This window comes from Equus asinus, chromosome 5 (genome assembly GCF_041296235.1).
Source record: "Equus asinus isolate D_3611 breed Donkey chromosome 5, EquAss-T2T_v2, whole genome shotgun sequence".
In the NCBI taxonomy this organism is placed as follows: Eukaryota; Metazoa; Chordata; class Mammalia; order Perissodactyla; family Equidae; genus Equus; species Equus asinus.
Window position 1 is genome coordinate 82,474,643 of NC_091794.1, and position 17,353 is coordinate 82,491,995.

General features: G+C 58.1%; 1 protein-coding gene across 2 annotated transcripts in view; it reads right to left on the reverse strand.

The window, feature by feature from the left end:
• Positions 1 to 298: 298 nt before the first annotated feature.
• KCNQ4 (potassium voltage-gated channel subfamily Q member 4) overlaps positions 299 to 17,353 on the reverse strand; it is a 53,085-nt gene continuing 36,030 nt past the window's right edge. The window contains exons 9-14 of one of the 2 annotated variants that reach the window (XM_070510202.1): positions 17,048 to 17,209; positions 10,084 to 10,304; positions 8,281 to 8,380; positions 5,930 to 6,061; positions 3,348 to 3,474; positions 299 to 2,474 (exon numbers count right to left, since the gene is read on the reverse strand). In XM_070510202.1, coding sequence (XP_070366303.1) covers positions 2,262 to 2,474; positions 3,348 to 3,474; positions 5,930 to 6,061; positions 8,281 to 8,380; positions 10,084 to 10,304; positions 17,048 to 17,209 — 955 coding nt within the window. In that variant the 3' untranslated portion in view covers positions 299 to 2,261. The remainder of the gene's footprint in view (positions 2,475 to 3,347; positions 3,475 to 5,929; positions 6,062 to 8,280; positions 8,381 to 10,083; positions 10,305 to 17,047; positions 17,210 to 17,353) is intronic. The other variant, XM_070510203.1, reaches the window with a different exon arrangement.

Below are 17,353 nucleotides of genomic sequence, written 5' to 3' on the forward strand. Positions count from 1 at the left end.
GGAAGTATATTTGCAAGTGCTGGGGGTCACCATGAGAGGTCAGCCTGCCTGAGAGGAAGGCTGAGACAGAAGACAGATCCCCAACACAGTTAAGCACCCAGATGTAGCAGTGCATGGAGCCAAATCTTTCCCCTGGACTTTTTAGTCATCTGGGCCAATAAGTTTCATTTTCTTGCTTAAGCCGTAAGGGGTTGAGTTTTTGTTGTGACAACCAAGAGTCCTGTCTAATTCAAATCTTCTCACCCCCAGACCAGCCCCACCCCACAGCCCCCGAACAGCCAAGACCAACCACCTCCTACTGAAAACTTTAATGAAACCAATAAGTTAATAAGTTAACAAAGTGAGGTACTTGCATATCCGAGAACCGGGTTGGTAGGGAACCTTGATCGTGGAAGGAGGGCAGGCTTCTTGCCAAGTCTCCTTTGGTCATAGGGTAATCCCATTCTCCTGCCCCTCTCCACAGCTCTGTCTCTGAGTGGGCAGAGGGGTGGCTCTCTGAGGACAGCGTAGTGCGGGTGAAGTGCGCCAGGACAGGCTCTGTCCAGGGCATGATGGTCACATGCAGAGGGTTTGTTGGGGCAGAGGCTGGGCACCATGGGGCTAAGCAAGACCCAACCCCAGCCCTGGCGCTGGTGCATGCAGGTCCCCAGTCACAAGATGCAGGCAGCTGGGCCTGAGCCCCTGTTCGCTGGCACCCCAGAGACGGTCCCCCTTGGTCCACTACCCATCACCCCCCTGCCACCTGCATTGGCTTTGCAGAAGAGGGACAAAGGGGTAGGGATACCAAAGAGGTGCTGGGAGTCTGGAGTGGATGGGGGCTTATGCCAGTATGGGGGCTGCCAACTGACGTGAAGAGCGGGGCATGGCAGGAGGGGAGACAGTGCATATGAGCGCCAGACGCACAGCTGGTGCCTGAAAAATGGGAGTTGCTGGGTGCATTATTAGTTTCTCTGGGAGTTAGAGTGACTAGAAAGGGGACAAGCCTAGATAGAAGCAGGCCTGATAACCACCCTGGGGAAGGGCCCGGGATCTTTCCAGTGCTGTCGGGGCCCAGAGGCCTAGGCATGAGTTGTGCTGTGGGGACGCCAAAGAGGGCTCTCGGGGGCAGGCAAAGGCAGCAGTTAGGGCTCCTGGACCACGGAGGAGTAGATCCTCTTGAGGAAGGGGAGCTGGTAAAGCTCTGGGGTGGGGCCTAGAGAGACCTGGGGTCACTTCAGAGCTCCCTCTCCCACCTGGATGAAGTGGGGGCCTCCTTGTAGTGGACATCACCTTGCAAGGCCAGTTTACTGGCATCAGCTGCAGAGGCCCAGGAGAGGCTGAATGGCTCTGTGCTCACGTCTCTAAGTGTGTGTGATTGTGTCAGTGTGAGTGTGAGAGACCTTCTGCATGTCTGGGGAAACTAAAGGGATATGTTTGTGTGATTGCAGCAGCATCGTCTGGGGGAGGTTTAGGGGAGAATACAGAAACTTGTGCTGTTAAAGGTGTCTGCAGGGCCAAAGAGGGGAGTGGACATCCAGCAGGCAGAGGGAGCCGCTGGGGCGGGACACCTGCAGATGGGAAGGAAGGCCCAGGCACTGCCCTTGGGGGAGGCAAGGGAGAAAGAGGCCCTAAGCTGGGTGGGGAGGGGGTGATATGCCAAAGAATGGGGTTGCGGGTCATGGCCAAGCAGCCTGAGACCAGCTACTGCTGGAGGCCCATCTCCCAAGGGGGAGGGGCAGAGGGACCCCATGGGGGTCCCCAAAGTTGCATATTTAACATAGTTTGCATATATGGTGCCCACCTGCCTTGTGGCAGGGTCCTGTGCTTGTGGGTACCTGTGGGGCACCTTGGGCCCACCCTCAAGTGGGGCGGGGACTTGGCGGGACGGCTTTCGTGCTCTGTCCGAAGGCCGGCCGGACACCTCACCTTGCATAGCTGGAAGCTGGGTCAGGGCCAGGGCCCTGGCCTCAGCGCCCCGCTCCCACTTTCCGGTCAGTGCCCCTGCCAGGAGGGCCGCGCGGGGCTCTGGCGGGCCCAGAGGTCGCGGGCAGCCGCTGCTGCTGCTGCCCTCCCTGCGGCCTGGCATCTCGCGCTCCTGAGGTGGGGCGAGTCGCTGGCACCCACAGCGGTAGCTCGCCCGCCCAGGCAGTTCAATAGTGCGTGTGGCCTCTCTCCCCGCGCGGGAGTAGTTCAAGTAAGAGAGGAGCCGGAGGCCTCAGCGGGCGGGGCCGAGCGCCGGGCCGAGGGGCTGGCCGAGCGCTGCCCGGCCCCTGAGAAGCCCCTCAGTCCATGTTGGTGCTGACCGAGCGGGAGATGCTGAGCGTCTGGGCGGAGGCGGAGATGTCCTCGTGGTCCACAGGGCTGTGGTAGTCAGAGGTGATGTCGGGGTCGAAGAGCGGCACTTGCACGGCGCCCAGGCTGGCCGAGGTGCCGGAGCGCAGGCAGCGCGAGTAGAAGCCCAACAGCAGGTCCAGCTTGTGCTCGATGGACTGCACCTGCGGGCAGGGCGCGGCTGGAGGCGGGGCTTGGCCAGGACGTAGGGGCGGGGCGAGCCTGGAGGCGGGGCTTGGGAGGGGAGAGGATGTGGGCGCGGCTTCAGCGGGACTGGGGGCGGGGCGAGCCTGGAGGCGGGGTTTAGGAGTGGAGAGGGTGTGGGCGGAGCTTGACCAGGACTGGAGGCGGGATTCGAGGGCGGAGCGAGCCTGGAGGCGGGGTTTAGGAGTGGAGAGGATGTGGGCGGGGCTTGACCGGGACTGGAGGCGAGACTTGAGGGCGGTGCTAGCCTGGAGGCGGGGTTTGAGAAGGGAGCTGATGTGGGCGGAGCTTGAGCGAGATCAGGCGGTGCTATAGACGGGACCTGGGGACGAGACGCGGCTGGGCAGCCGGGCTTGTCCCGGGAAGGGGGGTGTCTGGGAGACGCGGCTCGTCCGCGAGGAAGGGCGGAGCTTGACTGGAGGGCGGGACGAAGCTGGGAAACTAGGTCTTATTCCTGCCCTCCCCCGAAATTTAGTTGTGATTGTAAGGGATAGTCCGGGCGACCGAAAGAGAAAACAGAGGCGGGGTTAAATGAAATAGGCGCGACTTGGACTTATCTAGACTACAGCAACCTAGGGCGGGTCTTGGCAGGAGAGGGTGGGTCTATCGGGTGGTTCAGTAGGAGTGGGCGGGCTTCCTGGGAGGCGGGGCTTACCTGTGGGGCGGGGTTCTGCCGGGCGCGGTTGCTCGGGCCCTGCTTGGGCTTCCCCCGGTGCTCGGGCCAGCCGCTCTGAAGGGCGCACCCTCCCCCGGTGCTTGTCCCCGCTGCCTTCCAAAGCTTCTCGGTCGACAGCTAGCCCTGCTACACCAGCGAAACTCCCTCCCACACTCACCTGCTTCTCCACCTTGACCACGCGTCCCATCATACTGATTTCATCCACCGCCTCCGAGTCGGAGGGCTTGTCGCCCTTCTCCCGGGTCTTCCGGTCCCCGGGGCCGCGGCCCACAATCTGGTCCACCCTGTGGGGAAAGGGAATCGTTAAAGGGCCCAGACACACGCCACTCGTCCCTCCCATAAGAACTCGAGGTTGCCTGCTGAGAGGGGAGACAGCCTGCCCTGGTGGGAGGGGGCCGTTCTGCCCTGCCAGTGGAGACCGAGGTGGCTGGAGGGAATGGGCTGCGGCGTTGCGTGTTTTCAAGCTGGCCGAGCAAAGGCACCACACACAAGCATGACAAAACCACCGCCTGATGGGAGGACCGGTGGGAGATGGTGGACTGGGAAAAGAGGGAGAGACACAAGTGGGAAGGTGACTTATGAGGGGGACAAGCTGGAGCTGGTCCTAACCTTGTTTTTCTGCTCTCCTTTACGGCAAACTTCTTGAAAGTGTTATCTCTACTCTCTATCTCCAATTTCTCTCCTTCCTTTCTCTCTAAAACCTACCCCAATCAGGCTTTCATTCCCACCATTTCACCACCTCCATGTTGCTAGATTCGATGATCAATTCTCAGTCTTCATTACACTTGACTATTAGCAGCGCTCCGCACATCAGATCACCCCTTCTTCCTGCACCTTCTTCTTGGCTTGCCAAACACCACCGTCTCCCATCCTTCCTCACTGACCGCTCCTTCCCAGTCTCCTTTGCCGGTTCCTTCTTTATCTCCACAACCTCTAAACATTGCAGGACCCAAGGCTCACTCCTGGGACTTTTTTTCTCTATTTATTCTCACTCGCTAAGTGATGTCTTCAGTTCCAGATTTTCAATTCCTCTATACGCTCTTGACACAAATCTGTATCTCCAGCCTATACCTCTCCCCCGAACTCCACATTCCTCTAACTGCCAGATCAACACTCTATTTAGATGTCTGATAGGCGTCACAAACCCAACACCTCCCAACTTTCTGGATCGAAACTTGCTCTACTCATTGCCTCCTCTGTGTCAATAAACGACAACTCTTTCCTCTTGCTCAAATCAAAAACCTTGGCCTCATCCTTGACTCTCCCATCAGACGACCCTGTCAACTCTACCTTCAAAATATATCTAGAATCTGATCATTTCTCCCCACCTCCACTGCTGGCACCCTGGTCCAAGTCCCCATCATCTCTTGCCTGGACGTCTGAAGTAGCCTGCTCACTGGTCCTCGTGTCCCCCCAGCTCCCTCATAGACCGTTCTCAACACAGCACCTAGGTTGATCCTTTTACAGCATAACTCGGAGCTTCTTGGTCCTTTGCTCAAAACCCCCCAGTACTTGCATCTCCCCCTGGATGAAGGCCAGCATCTTCACAGTGGCCTTCGATGCTTTTTACAGTCTAAGAGCCATTAGCCTTCTCAGCTCTGCTCCTACTTCTCTCACGCCAGAACAGACACATGAGGCTCCCTGCTGCTCCTAAAACCACACCCCAGCTCCCGCCAATCTCCAAGCCTTTGCACCTGCTGTTCCCTCTGGAAACTATTTAAACAGCCACAGAGCTGGCTGCCTCACCTTTAATTTTTTCTCAAATGTCACCTTTTCACCTATTTAAAATTGCAAACCCCGACACCCTAGGCCTTATTTTTCTCCTTAGCATTTATCATCTGACTATTCTGGTTCATTTATTTATCATCTGTTCTCCTTCCACAGGAAGGGAAGCTCCCTGAGGGCAGGGACTCTGCTTTGCTTTCCACCATATCCCTGCTGTCTGGTGGGTAACAAATGCCCGATGACTCTTTCTTGAGAGAATGACTGAATGGGCAGTGAGAATGCAGCCACAGAGGCGAGGGGCACAGTGTAGGTGACTGAGGTCTTGGTATGAGAATTCTTCCTATATGTTGGGCCGAGAGAGAGGTGCTGGAGGATTCCAGAGGCAAGAGGTGGGCAGCATTCAGGACAATTTGCCTACCCCCTTGGGAGGTGGGAGGTCACTTTTTTTTTTGTTTTTTGGTGAAGAAGATTGTTGCTGAGCTAGCACCTGTTGCCAATCTTCCTCTTTTTGCTTAAGGAAGATTGTTGCTGAGCTAACATCTGTGCCAGTCTTCCTCTATTTTGTATGTGGGGCACCGCCACAGCGTGGCTTGATGAGCAGCACATAGGACCCGAAATCCCAGCCTGCGGACCCGGGGCACGAAAGCAGAGGCAGCAAACTTAACCACTCGCTACCAGGCCAACCCTGGAGGTCACTGATTATCTTAAACCTATTATATTAGGAGCAGGAAACAGTCATCTAAAGATGTCCCCTAAGACGCGCAGGTCCAGAGGATTCGCACAGGGGACCTGCGGCTAGGCTATTCTTCAGGGCGAAGACAAGTGCAGCGTCTGGCCTCAGGCGTGGGGCAAGCCAGGGCCCTTGCCAGAAATGCCAGGGGCCGCAGCAGCCCCTAGGGGGCGCTCGGGGCTCCGTTCGGCGCCGCGGAGGGTCTCCCGCCCGCAGACCTCGTGCGGGGGTTAGGGTCCCCACCTCCCTGCCGCCCCCCACCCCATGCGGGGCGGGCCACCCACCGAGCCTGCAGGCTCTTGATCCGGCCTAGCATGTCCAGGTGCCCTGCCGAGTACTGCTCGATGACGTCCTTCACGTCGTACGGTCGCAGCGTCTCCTTGAATTTCCTTTTGGCCACCAGGAACTTCAGGATCCTGTTGGGGGAGGGGGTCTCAGAGGGAAGGGATTCATTTCCAACCCCCTCTCTGTCCCTTTGCCACCCGCTTGTCACCAGGGCACTTCCTGCTTGGGCCACTGCACACAGCCTCTGCTGGGTCTCCCAGCCTCCCTCCCCGCTACCCGGCTCCCACCCCTGCGCCCTCTGTAGGTGTGCTGGGTATTTTCTCATGTGCCTGTGTCTGCGGGCGCATTAGCCTCGGCGGGCAGGGACTGGCCTGGTCTCCCTCTGCTAGGTGGGACACAGGGCAGACATCTGTGCACACTGTTGATGGTGACAGCTTGGGGGAAGACATTTCTGCATTCACTCCACAGTTGCTTGTTAGCACCACTATGCTGGACCCTGGGCCCTCAAAGGGGCATCAGATCCGGACCCAGGCCTGGGGTGGGAGATGGAGAGGATGTAGATAATTATGGGGTAACAAGGGCCATGTCAAGGAATGGAGAAGAGGGCTGGGGACCATAGAAGGGAGGACAGGGGACAAGTCTTGGGAGTGATACTTCCCAGTGCCCTGGCAAGAGGACAGGGATGAAGGGTGGCTTTCTGCACACAGACAGGCATGGAGGTGTGGGAGTCAGTCAGTTCAAAGTAGTCAGAACAGGAAGTGAAGGCAAGGGATTAATCCACCGGGGCGGGGAGGGGGCAGTATAAGAAGACAGGGAAAGAGACTGGCCTTGGGAAGGGGCCTGGGAAGGGGTACTCTGAAAAGCCCTGAATTCCTGGCAGAGATTGGGCCATGGGAAGGTAGGGTGGTGGGGAAGGGGGCATGTGGTTTACTCTGCTTTAGCATGACTGTTCTGCCAGCCTGTGTGGGGAATGCCCTGGAGGGGCGGAGTCTTGGGCAGGAAGATCAGCTCCCGGGGATGGGCCTGAGCTGGGAGGGGGCCGTGGGGCAGAGACAAAAAACAGCTTTGAGCAATTCAGGACGTGGGACTGAGAGGCTCTGAGTAGAGTCCAGGATGACTCCCATGGCTTGAGTGACAGAGTGGATGGTCCCGCCACTGCACCACACAGGAGGAGGAGCAGGTTTGGGGCATGATGGGTGTGAGGGGTCTGTGGGATGGCTAAGGAGAGCTGACCTGAGCCAGGTGGCAGCTCAGGCAGTGTGTTCCAGAAGCTGGTCACTTGGAGGGGAGAGACAGGATGTGTAAAAAGAGGATGGGGAGAGGCCTCAGACTCTCGGGGGAGGGGTGTCCAGTTGACTCTAATTTTAAAAGGAACACAAAAGGAAGAGGCTTGTGGGCAGGTGCATCAGCCAGGGAAGAGAGGAGGTGGTCTGCAAGGCCGGGGAGTAAGGGGGCGTCTGGAGCTGGAGCTGCAGGCTGGGGACAGAGACCAGGCCAGAACTCCATTCCAAGGGGCTTGGGGGCAGATCCGTGCCGGGGCCATGGCTAAAGGGCTCAGGAGACTGGTCCCCTCTTAATTGTCAAGGCAGCGACAGCCAGTAGGGCAGGGGCTTTCGAACCTTTTGACCAAACCCACCATAAGAAATACATTTTATATCAGAGACCGGTACACACATATACATAACCGAAACATAAGTTTCATAAACATTATTTATCCTTACTCCAAGGGATGGACTCCAATATTTTCTATTCTGTTCTCTTCTTTTTAATGCATAGCCTGCTAAATTGATTTCACTAAGTTGATTTCAAACTGTTGTGACCTGTGGTTTGAAAAGCACTGCTCTAGAGGAAATCCTGGGGGAGACAGACAGGCTGAGGGCAAGCCACCCAAGGAGAGACAGAAAGTCTAAGACACAGGGGCAGAAGGAGGATGAGAGTGAGACACGGAGATGGAGGGAGACAGCGCATGAGACGGAGACACAGGGAGAGGCAGGCAGATGCTGGACACATCCAGAGAGAGAGAGAAATAAAGAGAAGAGAGACAGATATAAAGTGAGAGACAGAAGAAAGGAGAGAGAAGCAGAGAGGACACTGCGGGTCTGAGAGAGGGACCGTGATGGCGACCTATGCCCACCGCCCCACCCAGCCAGCCCTCCAGACCTGAGCAGCCATATGCCACCTCCTATCCCACCCACACTCCAGAGGCTTCGCCAGCCCAGCACCGCCAAGGGTGCCAGGCGAGCAGCAGCGGCGTGCCGGGGAGCTAGGCCAGGCCTGGCCCTGAGGGCAGGCTCTGGAGGGGGAGCCTCCATGGGGGGCAGACGCATGAGGAGGCCACCCTCAGTCTCACCTGACGGAGCGGATAACTGTCTTCACAGCAGGCATGACGTCGTCCACTGTGAGCTCACACTGGTAGCTCTTCTCCTCTGCCACTTCCTCCGAGGGGCCCTCTGGAAAGTCAGGGGGCCCAGGTGGTGGCAGCAGAAGAGGCTGCTCTCAGCCTCCACCACCACATGCTGAACATTCTTAGAGATCTCGGGGAGACAGAGGACCAGAAAGGGCCCAGAACCTTCCTGGGGGCACAAGGCAGACCAGGCCCTACCCAGAGCGGGAAACCCCACTTTGTTGCATGTCCATCTGCCCTGTGGCCAGTCAGGGTAAACATCTGCCTGGTGGCCAGGTGGGTGGGAGCTGCTTTAGGGCACATCTGCTCTGGCCTGGGGCAAATTGCACCCAGCCCTGGAGGAAGCCCCACTGGTCCCACCACGCAGGACAAGGAGCCCCAGAGAAAAAGGGGCTTGTACCCTCTGCACATCATCACGCACACAGTCATCCTTCAGCCAAGAGGGAAGGAAGCTCAAGGGGCTGGCTCCCGTGCCCAGCTCTGCTACTGGGGAAGGCCCCTAAAGCAAGTCATCCTCCCCGATGAGAGAAACGGCTTCTCCGAGGCTAGTGCCCTGCACGGCAGAGAGGCGATGCCATCCTGGCCTCACAGGGGCAGGAGGTGGCGGAGGCCAGGCAGCTGCTTAGGCGGGGAAGAGGAGGCTCAGGGCACCAGCCACGCCCAGGCTACCGTGGGTCAGCACCTCCAAAAGACTGGTTTGTGGCGTCCTGTAACTTTCTAGGAAAGGGCTGTCCGAGTTGTTAGCTGGCAGCATCTTGGGGGCTGATAAGCACAGACAGAGGCAGTGTAGCTGGGTCCCCTCCCTCCAAGGCCAAAGGGGCTCCCTGTCCCCTTCCTCCAGCCTTGTCCACCCGCCCCCTTCTTCTCCCACCAGCGGCCTGAAACATGTCAAAGCTGGGAGAAGTCTTCCAGGGCACTGGGTCCAGCCCTCTCCTTTTCCAGAAGAGCACACTGAGGCACAGAAACGTGCCTTACCTAAGTCACTGTGCAAGTGCGGAGCCAGAACTCAAAAAAGTGACCTAACTGGTTAAACAGCGAGCCCCACAACGTTCACAGCCTCATGCCCGCAGGCTGGGCTGGCTGAAGAGGGCAGGGAGGGGAGCGTGGGCTGTGGAGCTGGACAGACCTGGTTGAGGAGAGCAGCACTGCCACTGACTAGCTGAGAGACCTCAGTCCCCACGTCCGTGAAATGGGCATAAAAACAGAACCTACTTCCCAGGGTCGTTGGGAGAAGTCAACCACATCATCCAGTGTGGGGCTGTGCAGTCAGGGCTCAGCAAGGATGACTCCTGCTCCTTCCAAAGCACACTTGCAATGCAGCTGGCTTCTGTTGAGGACTTACTATATTCCAGAAACTTCTGGTCACCTTCCGGGGATAATCTCATTTAATCCTCACAGCAATCTTATGAAGTAGATACTATTACCATCCCCGTTTTACAGATGAGGGGAATGAGGCCCAGAGAGATTAGGTTACTTGCCCAAGAGAAACAGCAAAGCCTGGATTCAAAGCCTGTGCTCCTCACCACTACCAAGTGCCACCCTCCGCCTTCTCGCTGGATTCGCAGACAGTCCAGAGCCCAGCCAAGCAGGTATTGCGAGGCCCGTTTCACAGACCGGAAGACCAATGCTCAAAGACGGTCAATCAGTTGCAGAGCTAGGACTAGAACCAAGTCTTCCCACCCCCAGCCCAGACTCTGTCCCCACCCTGCCACCCCCAGCGGGTCCGGGGCCCAGACCCCCAGGGCTCACCCTCCGCAGAGGTGCGGGGTTTGAGTCTCAGTGACGCCCGGAAGCGGGTGCGGTCGTTGAAGCTCCAGCTTTTCTGCACCTTGGTGGGGCTGGTGCCCTCACCCACCTGCTCGCTGCTCGGGGAGGCGGGCATTGGCGGGGGTGCCAGGTGCTGCTTGGAGGGGCCCGTCCGCCGCTGGGAGCTGCCCATCCGGATGCGGTCTTTGATGCCCATCCGGCTGCTGGCAGGGCCGGTCAGCCGGGAAGAGAGCCAAGTTAGCGGGAGCCGGGGTGGGCGGGAGTGGGGACACGGCTGACTTAGGACTCAGGGGTGGCTACTGGGTCCTGCTTCTCCACCAAGTGGAGACTTCCTGGGATGGGACGAGGGTGTGGCGAGGGCAGCCCTGACCCCTACTAAGGGCAGTCTGAGCAGATCCTCTCCCCACCCCCACCTCCCACCCCTCATTGCCCGGACAGATAAGGGGTGCACAGGAGACAGATGTCAGAGTGGAAGGAGTGAGAGAAACGCAAGAAGGGAGTCAGAGACAGACAGGAGGACAGGGGAGCGGGCCTGGCCCACATGGGTGGGTGGAGGTGGAGGCGGTGACCACTCTGGGCACAGGCAGGCTGCTGAGAGATGGAGAAGCTCACCCTGCCACTGAGGTGGGCCTCCAGCTCCTCACCGTACACAGGGACAGGCTGTGTGGAGTTGGGGGGTGGTATGTGTGTTTGCACAGTGTGGATACACAGGTACCAGTGTGTGTACATGGATCAATTTATATTCTTCTCCTTTCCCCACTGCTGGAGCTATCTGATCCCACACTGGTCAGGTCAGGGCTTTAGGACCTGGTACAGCTGTACAGGTAGTGCACTGCAAAATTCCCAAGTTCTCCATCACACAGACTTCAGTGTAATTGGTGCCCCTGGAGGAATGCAGTGTACTGGCTGCTGAGGGTCCTTGGCCTTGTGGGTCTTGCTGCTGAGCCCACATGTATGCCCAGGACATGCCTGGTGCCCAGCCTCCTAGTGAAGGCCTATAACCTGTTCTGTGGTCTCCCCTGCCTGAGCTCTGCCTGCCTGGACTGACATCCTGCCCACATGGCCGTGGATCCCCCCTCCCGGCCCTACACCCCCACTGCCTACTGAGCCCCTAGTTCGAGAGCACCTACACATGTCTCTGTGCATGTAAACAACACGTGCATGTCTGTGCACGCACTCAGAGTTCCCTTCCCACACCCCAGCTCCCACCACATCCCCCAAACCTTGGAGGAAGACAGGTGGGGGCAGGCCTCAGGGTCCCCAGGCCAGGCCCTGGTTAACCAATACCTGGCAGAGGAACTCTGCGTCCAAGAGGTCCAAGGACCACGTTTTCGCTGTTCGAGTAGGACCTATGCAAACATCCCCAACCCATGCCCTATGGTGTCACCGCTGCCTCCCTGCTGTGGCTGTGGCTTGCCTCTCGGAGGGCCCTCTGCAGACAGGTTTGGGGCCCTTCTGCCCCAAATGTCTAGGGTCCTGGCTCAGGAGAGCACAAGCCAGTCTCAGAGGAGGCCTGAGGTGGGGCAGGAACTGGGGGAGGAGACTGTCACCTACCCTCAGGGACTTTCAGATCAAGGGTTGAGCAGAGGACAGATTCTGGTTTCAGGGTTGGGTGGGAGCCGGAGTCCCCCATGCCCAGGGCATGGGGTACAGGGTATAGAGCCAAGGTGCTGGGGTGAGGGAGATCTCGAAACCAGGGGCACCTTTGGGAAGGCAGCCAGGATGTAGGGCCATCCTTAGGGGTAGGGGCCTCTGCCCAGAGGGGAGAGGTTATAGGTTAAGGACTGGGGCCCTGAGGATATCTGAAGGGAAGGTCAGGGGTGGCCCCCACAATCCAGCATGCTGTTTGCTGGCCCAGTATCCCCTCAACACATCCCAAAGATTCCAACCGAAGTTTGAGGTTGGCTCTCCCAAACTTTCCTCTGCAGAGCCATTCTTTCGGGCTCTCCTCATGCTGGCAGGCACCCCCCGCCCCACACTCGCGTGGCCCGTGCAACCCCTCCTTCTGTCCTCCGCTCCTCCGAGGGGGAGAGGCAGAGAGGGGGGTAGAGAAGGCCCTGACACTCAGCCAAGGGCCTGGAACTCCAGATCTCTGCACCCAGCACATCAGTCCAATGGCGTTCTGGGAAAGGGAGTGACCTCCCCATCACGAGAAGTGTGCAAGCAAGACTAAGCTTGCATTCAGCAGCACTTACGGAGGAGGGGTCTGGGGGCTTGCACTAGAGGCCTTGAAAGGTCCCTTTCCAGCTCTGATTCTGTGATGGTTGAAGGAGCTTCCAGCCAGGTTTGTGGGTTCTGTAACTTTCCAGCCAGCCACAGGCCCTGGGCTCCTCATCAATCTAAGAAGGCACCATTTTCCCATGGGTGGCCCTGGCTTCCAGCTCTTTGGGCAGGGCCCAGAGAATGGCTCACGTCAGCCTCTCTGGAGCCTAAAAGCTCAAAGAAAATGGAAAGAAACCTGGCACACGGTGGACATCGAAAGAGCTCCTCCCCTCCCCAGGCTCCTTAGAACACACAAGGTCCTGTCTGACGCCTTATCCCTTTCAGTTCCCCGGCCACTGCACGTGGTGGGTTCTGTATTTACCACCCCTATTTTACGGCTGTGGAAGGAGGGGAAATGACATGCGCAGGGTCACAGAGCTCCCATGGATGGAGTTAGCACCGGAACCCAGCTTTCTCTGACTTCAGAGATGGTGTTCTTTCTCCGGGACAAGCAATCAGGATCGGGTCTAGGGCAGTGGTTCTCAACTGAGGGTGATTTTGCTCACCAGGGGACATTTGCCAATGCTGGAAACATTTTTGGTTGCCACACTGGGGGATGCTCCTGGCACCTAGTGGGTAGAGGCCAGGGATGCTACATCCTACAAGGCATAGGACAGCTCCCAACACCAAACAATTATCCCACCCAAACGTCAACGGTGTGAGGTCAACAAACTCTGATCTAAGGGGTCTGTCAGTGCCTGGGAGGAAGATGGGGGGGGCTTGACTGGGTCTGTCCTATGGGACAGGCTGCCTTCTGACTGTCCTGCTGGACCCAACCCCTGCACTCACTTCCACAAGGAATTTCTTTAAGGACCCATCATCTGCCTGCCGAAGGCCAAGGTCGCGGCGGGAGGAGAGGCAGCCTCCCACTTCAGGTGCTGGGTACAGCCGCTCCCTTCAGGACTGTGGAAACGGCCTCAGCACGGGCCTCTCCCCCCTGGCCTTGCCCTTCCTGCCCACCACGCCCACTGAACCAAAGTCACCTTGCAGAGGGGCAGATCTGAGCCGGCTTAGATTCAGTGTATTCCCATTTCCTACATCCACGGTTCCCAAGCTGTTTTTTAAAGTAGGCAAGATCTTAACTGCTCAACATACTAAATCAAACGAGGCCAACATTTCCACAGCGCCTCCTCTGAGCCAGGTGCAGTCGAAGTGAAAGCAGATCCTATTACCATCCACATTTTACATCTGAGGAAACTGAGGCAAGAGGGCTTATGCCCAAGGTCCCCTAGCTAGGGAGGGGTGGCCAAGTTCAGACCCAGAACCCACATTTCTAAGGGACACTGCCTCTTGGTAGAGCAGCCAGGAGCTCTGTCACTCATCCCCGCCTCATGGGCCCCAATCCACAAGGCTCCAGAGGCACTTTTGGGAAACCCAGGACTCCAGGAGCCCAGGCTGCCAGGCAGGCCAACAGGATGAAGCTCACGCAGGGCTTTTGGGTTCTTCATGAGCCAGTGCTGCCCCCAAACTCAGCTCCTGGCCTCCCGCTCTCAGATCTGGCCACGCTGGGCTGCCTGCTCCTCTGCCATGCTGTGCTCTCTCCCCTCCTCACCCTGGTGCCCGCCACTTCCTTGGCATGCCCTCACTCACGCTCACTGCTTTTTGGGCCTCTGGTGAAGTGCCTGACCCAGGCCCCACAGCTCCTCTGCCTCCTCCTTTTGTTGCGCTCATCACACCGAACAGCAATGACTCCTTGCCACTCTCCAGGCACCATGTTTTATTCATCACTGTGTCCCTAGTGCCAGGCCTGGCGCAGCGCAGGTACCGAGGAATGGGGCGGTGATGCAGCTAAAAGAGCTGAGTTCTGGAGTTAGCGAAAGAGGTGCCAATGCCAGCTCCTTCAGGCATCTGCTGGGTCCCTAGGTGGGCAGTGGGGAGCCAGGAAGCTAAACCCAAGGCCTGGCTAAAGTCAGAGTGGGAAGGACCCTCAGAGAGCCTCTAGTTCAATCTGCCCATTCCACAGACGGGAAACTGAGGTCCAGAGAAGGGAAGCAATTTGGCCAAGATTGTACAAGGGGTCAGCGGCAGAGCCAGAACTCATCTCAAGCCTCGTGTAAGTGTCCCTCCTGGCAGACTGGGTGCCAGTCTCATGCCCCTAGACCTGGCAGAGGCATCCCCAGGAAGGCGAGGGGCTCACCAGGGCCCCAAGGCAGACGGCAGGCGGCAGGCACATGCACCTTGTCCTAGGCCCATCCTGTCCCCCTCTCCAGCCCCCGAACTTGGGGGGCGAGGAGGAGTGGGGACAGGAGGAGCAGGCGAGGGGGTACCTCGGTCTCCAGCTGGCGTGGATCCGAAAGAAACTCCGTTTATTACTAAACATCTGGCTGGAAAGTTAGAACAAGACACAAACAGAGGTTAGTGGGAAGAAGGCAGGTGGGCAGAGCGTGGGGAGCTGCCAGGATGGGGCCGGCCTCCTGTGGCTGGTGGGAGAGAAGGAGCCCCACCCAAATCATCCTCCAGGCCACATCCCCAGAATGCACAGGTTCTCAAGTTTTGCATGAGGGTCCCCTGGGGAGCATGTTGAATGTGCAGGATTCTGTGCTTCCTCTCTGGAGTCTCCTGTGGGCTTGGGGAGAGGTCCAGGTATCTGCATTTTGAACAACATGCCAGGGGATGCTGATGCAAGAGGTCAGTGGACCCTGCTTTGAGAAACACTGCTTAGAGCCTTGTCGCAAAACCCCAAAGAGAGGAGGTGCTGGCCCTAACAATGCCGTTCCCCAGGAAATCCTGCTCCTGTAGTCCTGGGAAGGTGCTCAGCCCGGGTCCCTCCACAAGCACCACTAAGGGTGTGACCAACCAGGTATGTATGTGTGTGGGGGGGTCCTGTCTGGGCCCCAGGCAGCCAAGATTAAGGATATGGCCATTTGGCCTGAGCCTGGTGACCGATATCCTAGAAGTCACCCCTGGGGTCAGCCCCCTGGGGTCCCTGGGAAGAGGGACACTCCACCACCATCACCACAAGCCCCAGCCATGCAGACACTCCAGGGCAGACGGACCCAAGGCTGGAAGTTAGTGGTGGCCAAGCTCTGAGCAGTAATCTGTTCCTAGGCCTCGGAGGGCCCAGAGACCCAGAGCAGCTGTGGGAGATGGTAGGTGCTGGGCTCCGGTAATCTCCATTCCCAGAGCCTCCCTATTCAGGCCTGGGGAGACAGGCCCTGGGCAGGGTAGCTCAAATGCCAGAACTCTGAGTTTCTGCCTGGAAGCCATGGTTGGAGGGGGCTGGGGGTGGCAATGAAGGGCCTTCAGGCAGGGGCAGAGAATCTGAGTGGGGCCGCACCATGGACTCTTCCAGGGAGCTCCCAGCTGGGCCTGGTCATCCACACTTCCCCTCCCTCCAGTCCCAGACCTGGAGGGGCTCTCCTTCTCCACACTTCCTGTCCAGCCCTTGGCCAGAAGTGCCCCACCTGAGAACAGGGAAGGAATGCTGTCCCCAGCATCCTCTGCACCAAAACCCCATTGTCCAGGTTCCCCAGGCCTTTTCAGCCCAGAAACCCAGAGACGCCAGAGCCCCTCATCAGCCTAAACATCACTAATTTTCTGCCCAGGACCCAGAGGCTCAGAGTGACTTGATGAGTTTCTCAAGGACACACAGCATCAGGTGGCAGAGGCAAGCTTTCACTGCACCTCCTCCTCTGATCACTGAGTGGCTCACCTCTTCTCCCCTCCCTTGTTCTGGGCCTGGGGCTCAGCATCACACCTGAGGCTCGAGGCCCAAATGTCCACCTGGCTGATTCAGGGATGATATGTGAAGATGAAACCAAAAAAAGAGATGGGTAGGGGACAGGGGAGGAGTGAGGGGGCATTGAGTCCTTGACCTCAAAGCTAAACCTCCACAGGCACAGCCACTTTCTCATATGTGGTTAGTGGGCTTCCCTTATCCAAATACACCTGAAATTCCACTATTTATGAACATTTATGTGGAGGTAAGCATTGTTCTTCCTTTGTTCTTCTTTCAAGATGCAAAAGCTCCAGGAGAGACAGGTCAAGGGGAAAGAAACTGTTGGGAGCAGCAAAATGTCCCTCAGTAAGGAAGAAAGGCATTGTGGGAGAATCCCGGGAGCACCCTCTGGGATTAGCAAAGCTGTGGACGGGGTTGCACAAGACAAGAGCATTAGTCATTGGATGAGTTTACGCAGGTCCTACAGCGGTTCTTAGTCACAGAGCTCTCTTTCCAGCTGGTATGTGGTTCCCGAGAGGCGAGCTCAGTGTCAAGCCCCTTCTAGAGGAACATGCCGGGGGAGGGGGTTCCCTGCCCTTGTACCCCAGAATGCCCACGATTACCTGAGCCGTAAGCACCTGTGGCCAGCGGCCTCCTCCTCTCTCCAGCTTCCCGGGAGGGATGGGGGTGCAGGGGTGGAAGAGTGAGGGGGACGTGGAAACAGAGAAAGAAAGAGGACAATGGAATGAATGGAGGAGGTGATGGGGAAGGGTGGTGTGGACATCTCCCCGACTCGCCCAGGTGACAAAAAGGTGAGTCCAGCCTGGCCTCTCCAGAGAGGCTCTCAGTCTGTACCTGTCAGGCCATTCGACGACAACTGCCCAGGCCTCATGACAAGGCCTGGGGTCCCCAGAACAGGCCCAGACACCCACGTAGTGGCTGGAGGCAGGTCTGAGAGAGGATGAGACAGAGAATGGAAGAGGAGGAAGAGAAGCAAGAGGAGGTGGCGGCCCTGGGGGCCCCTACCTTTCCCCAGGGCAGAAGGAGGCGCTGCCCGGCCGGTGGCAGGTAGCAACGGGCGGGTAACGGGAGGGCGCTCCGTCGGGTACCGGCGCCCGCCGCACCTCCAGGGGCCGTAGGCCCCCATTGCGGGCCCGTTGCACGTGCTCAAACAAGAGGGCCAGCTCTCTGCAGGAGAGGGCGCCATCAGCAGCAGGCAGGGACTTGGCACACCCCCCTCACCCAGTGGGCACTGAGCTCCTGAGCTTGGATCCTGCCAGGCACTGCCTCTCTAGAGGTGCTCAGCAAACACCTCAGGCAGGAGCAGGCAGG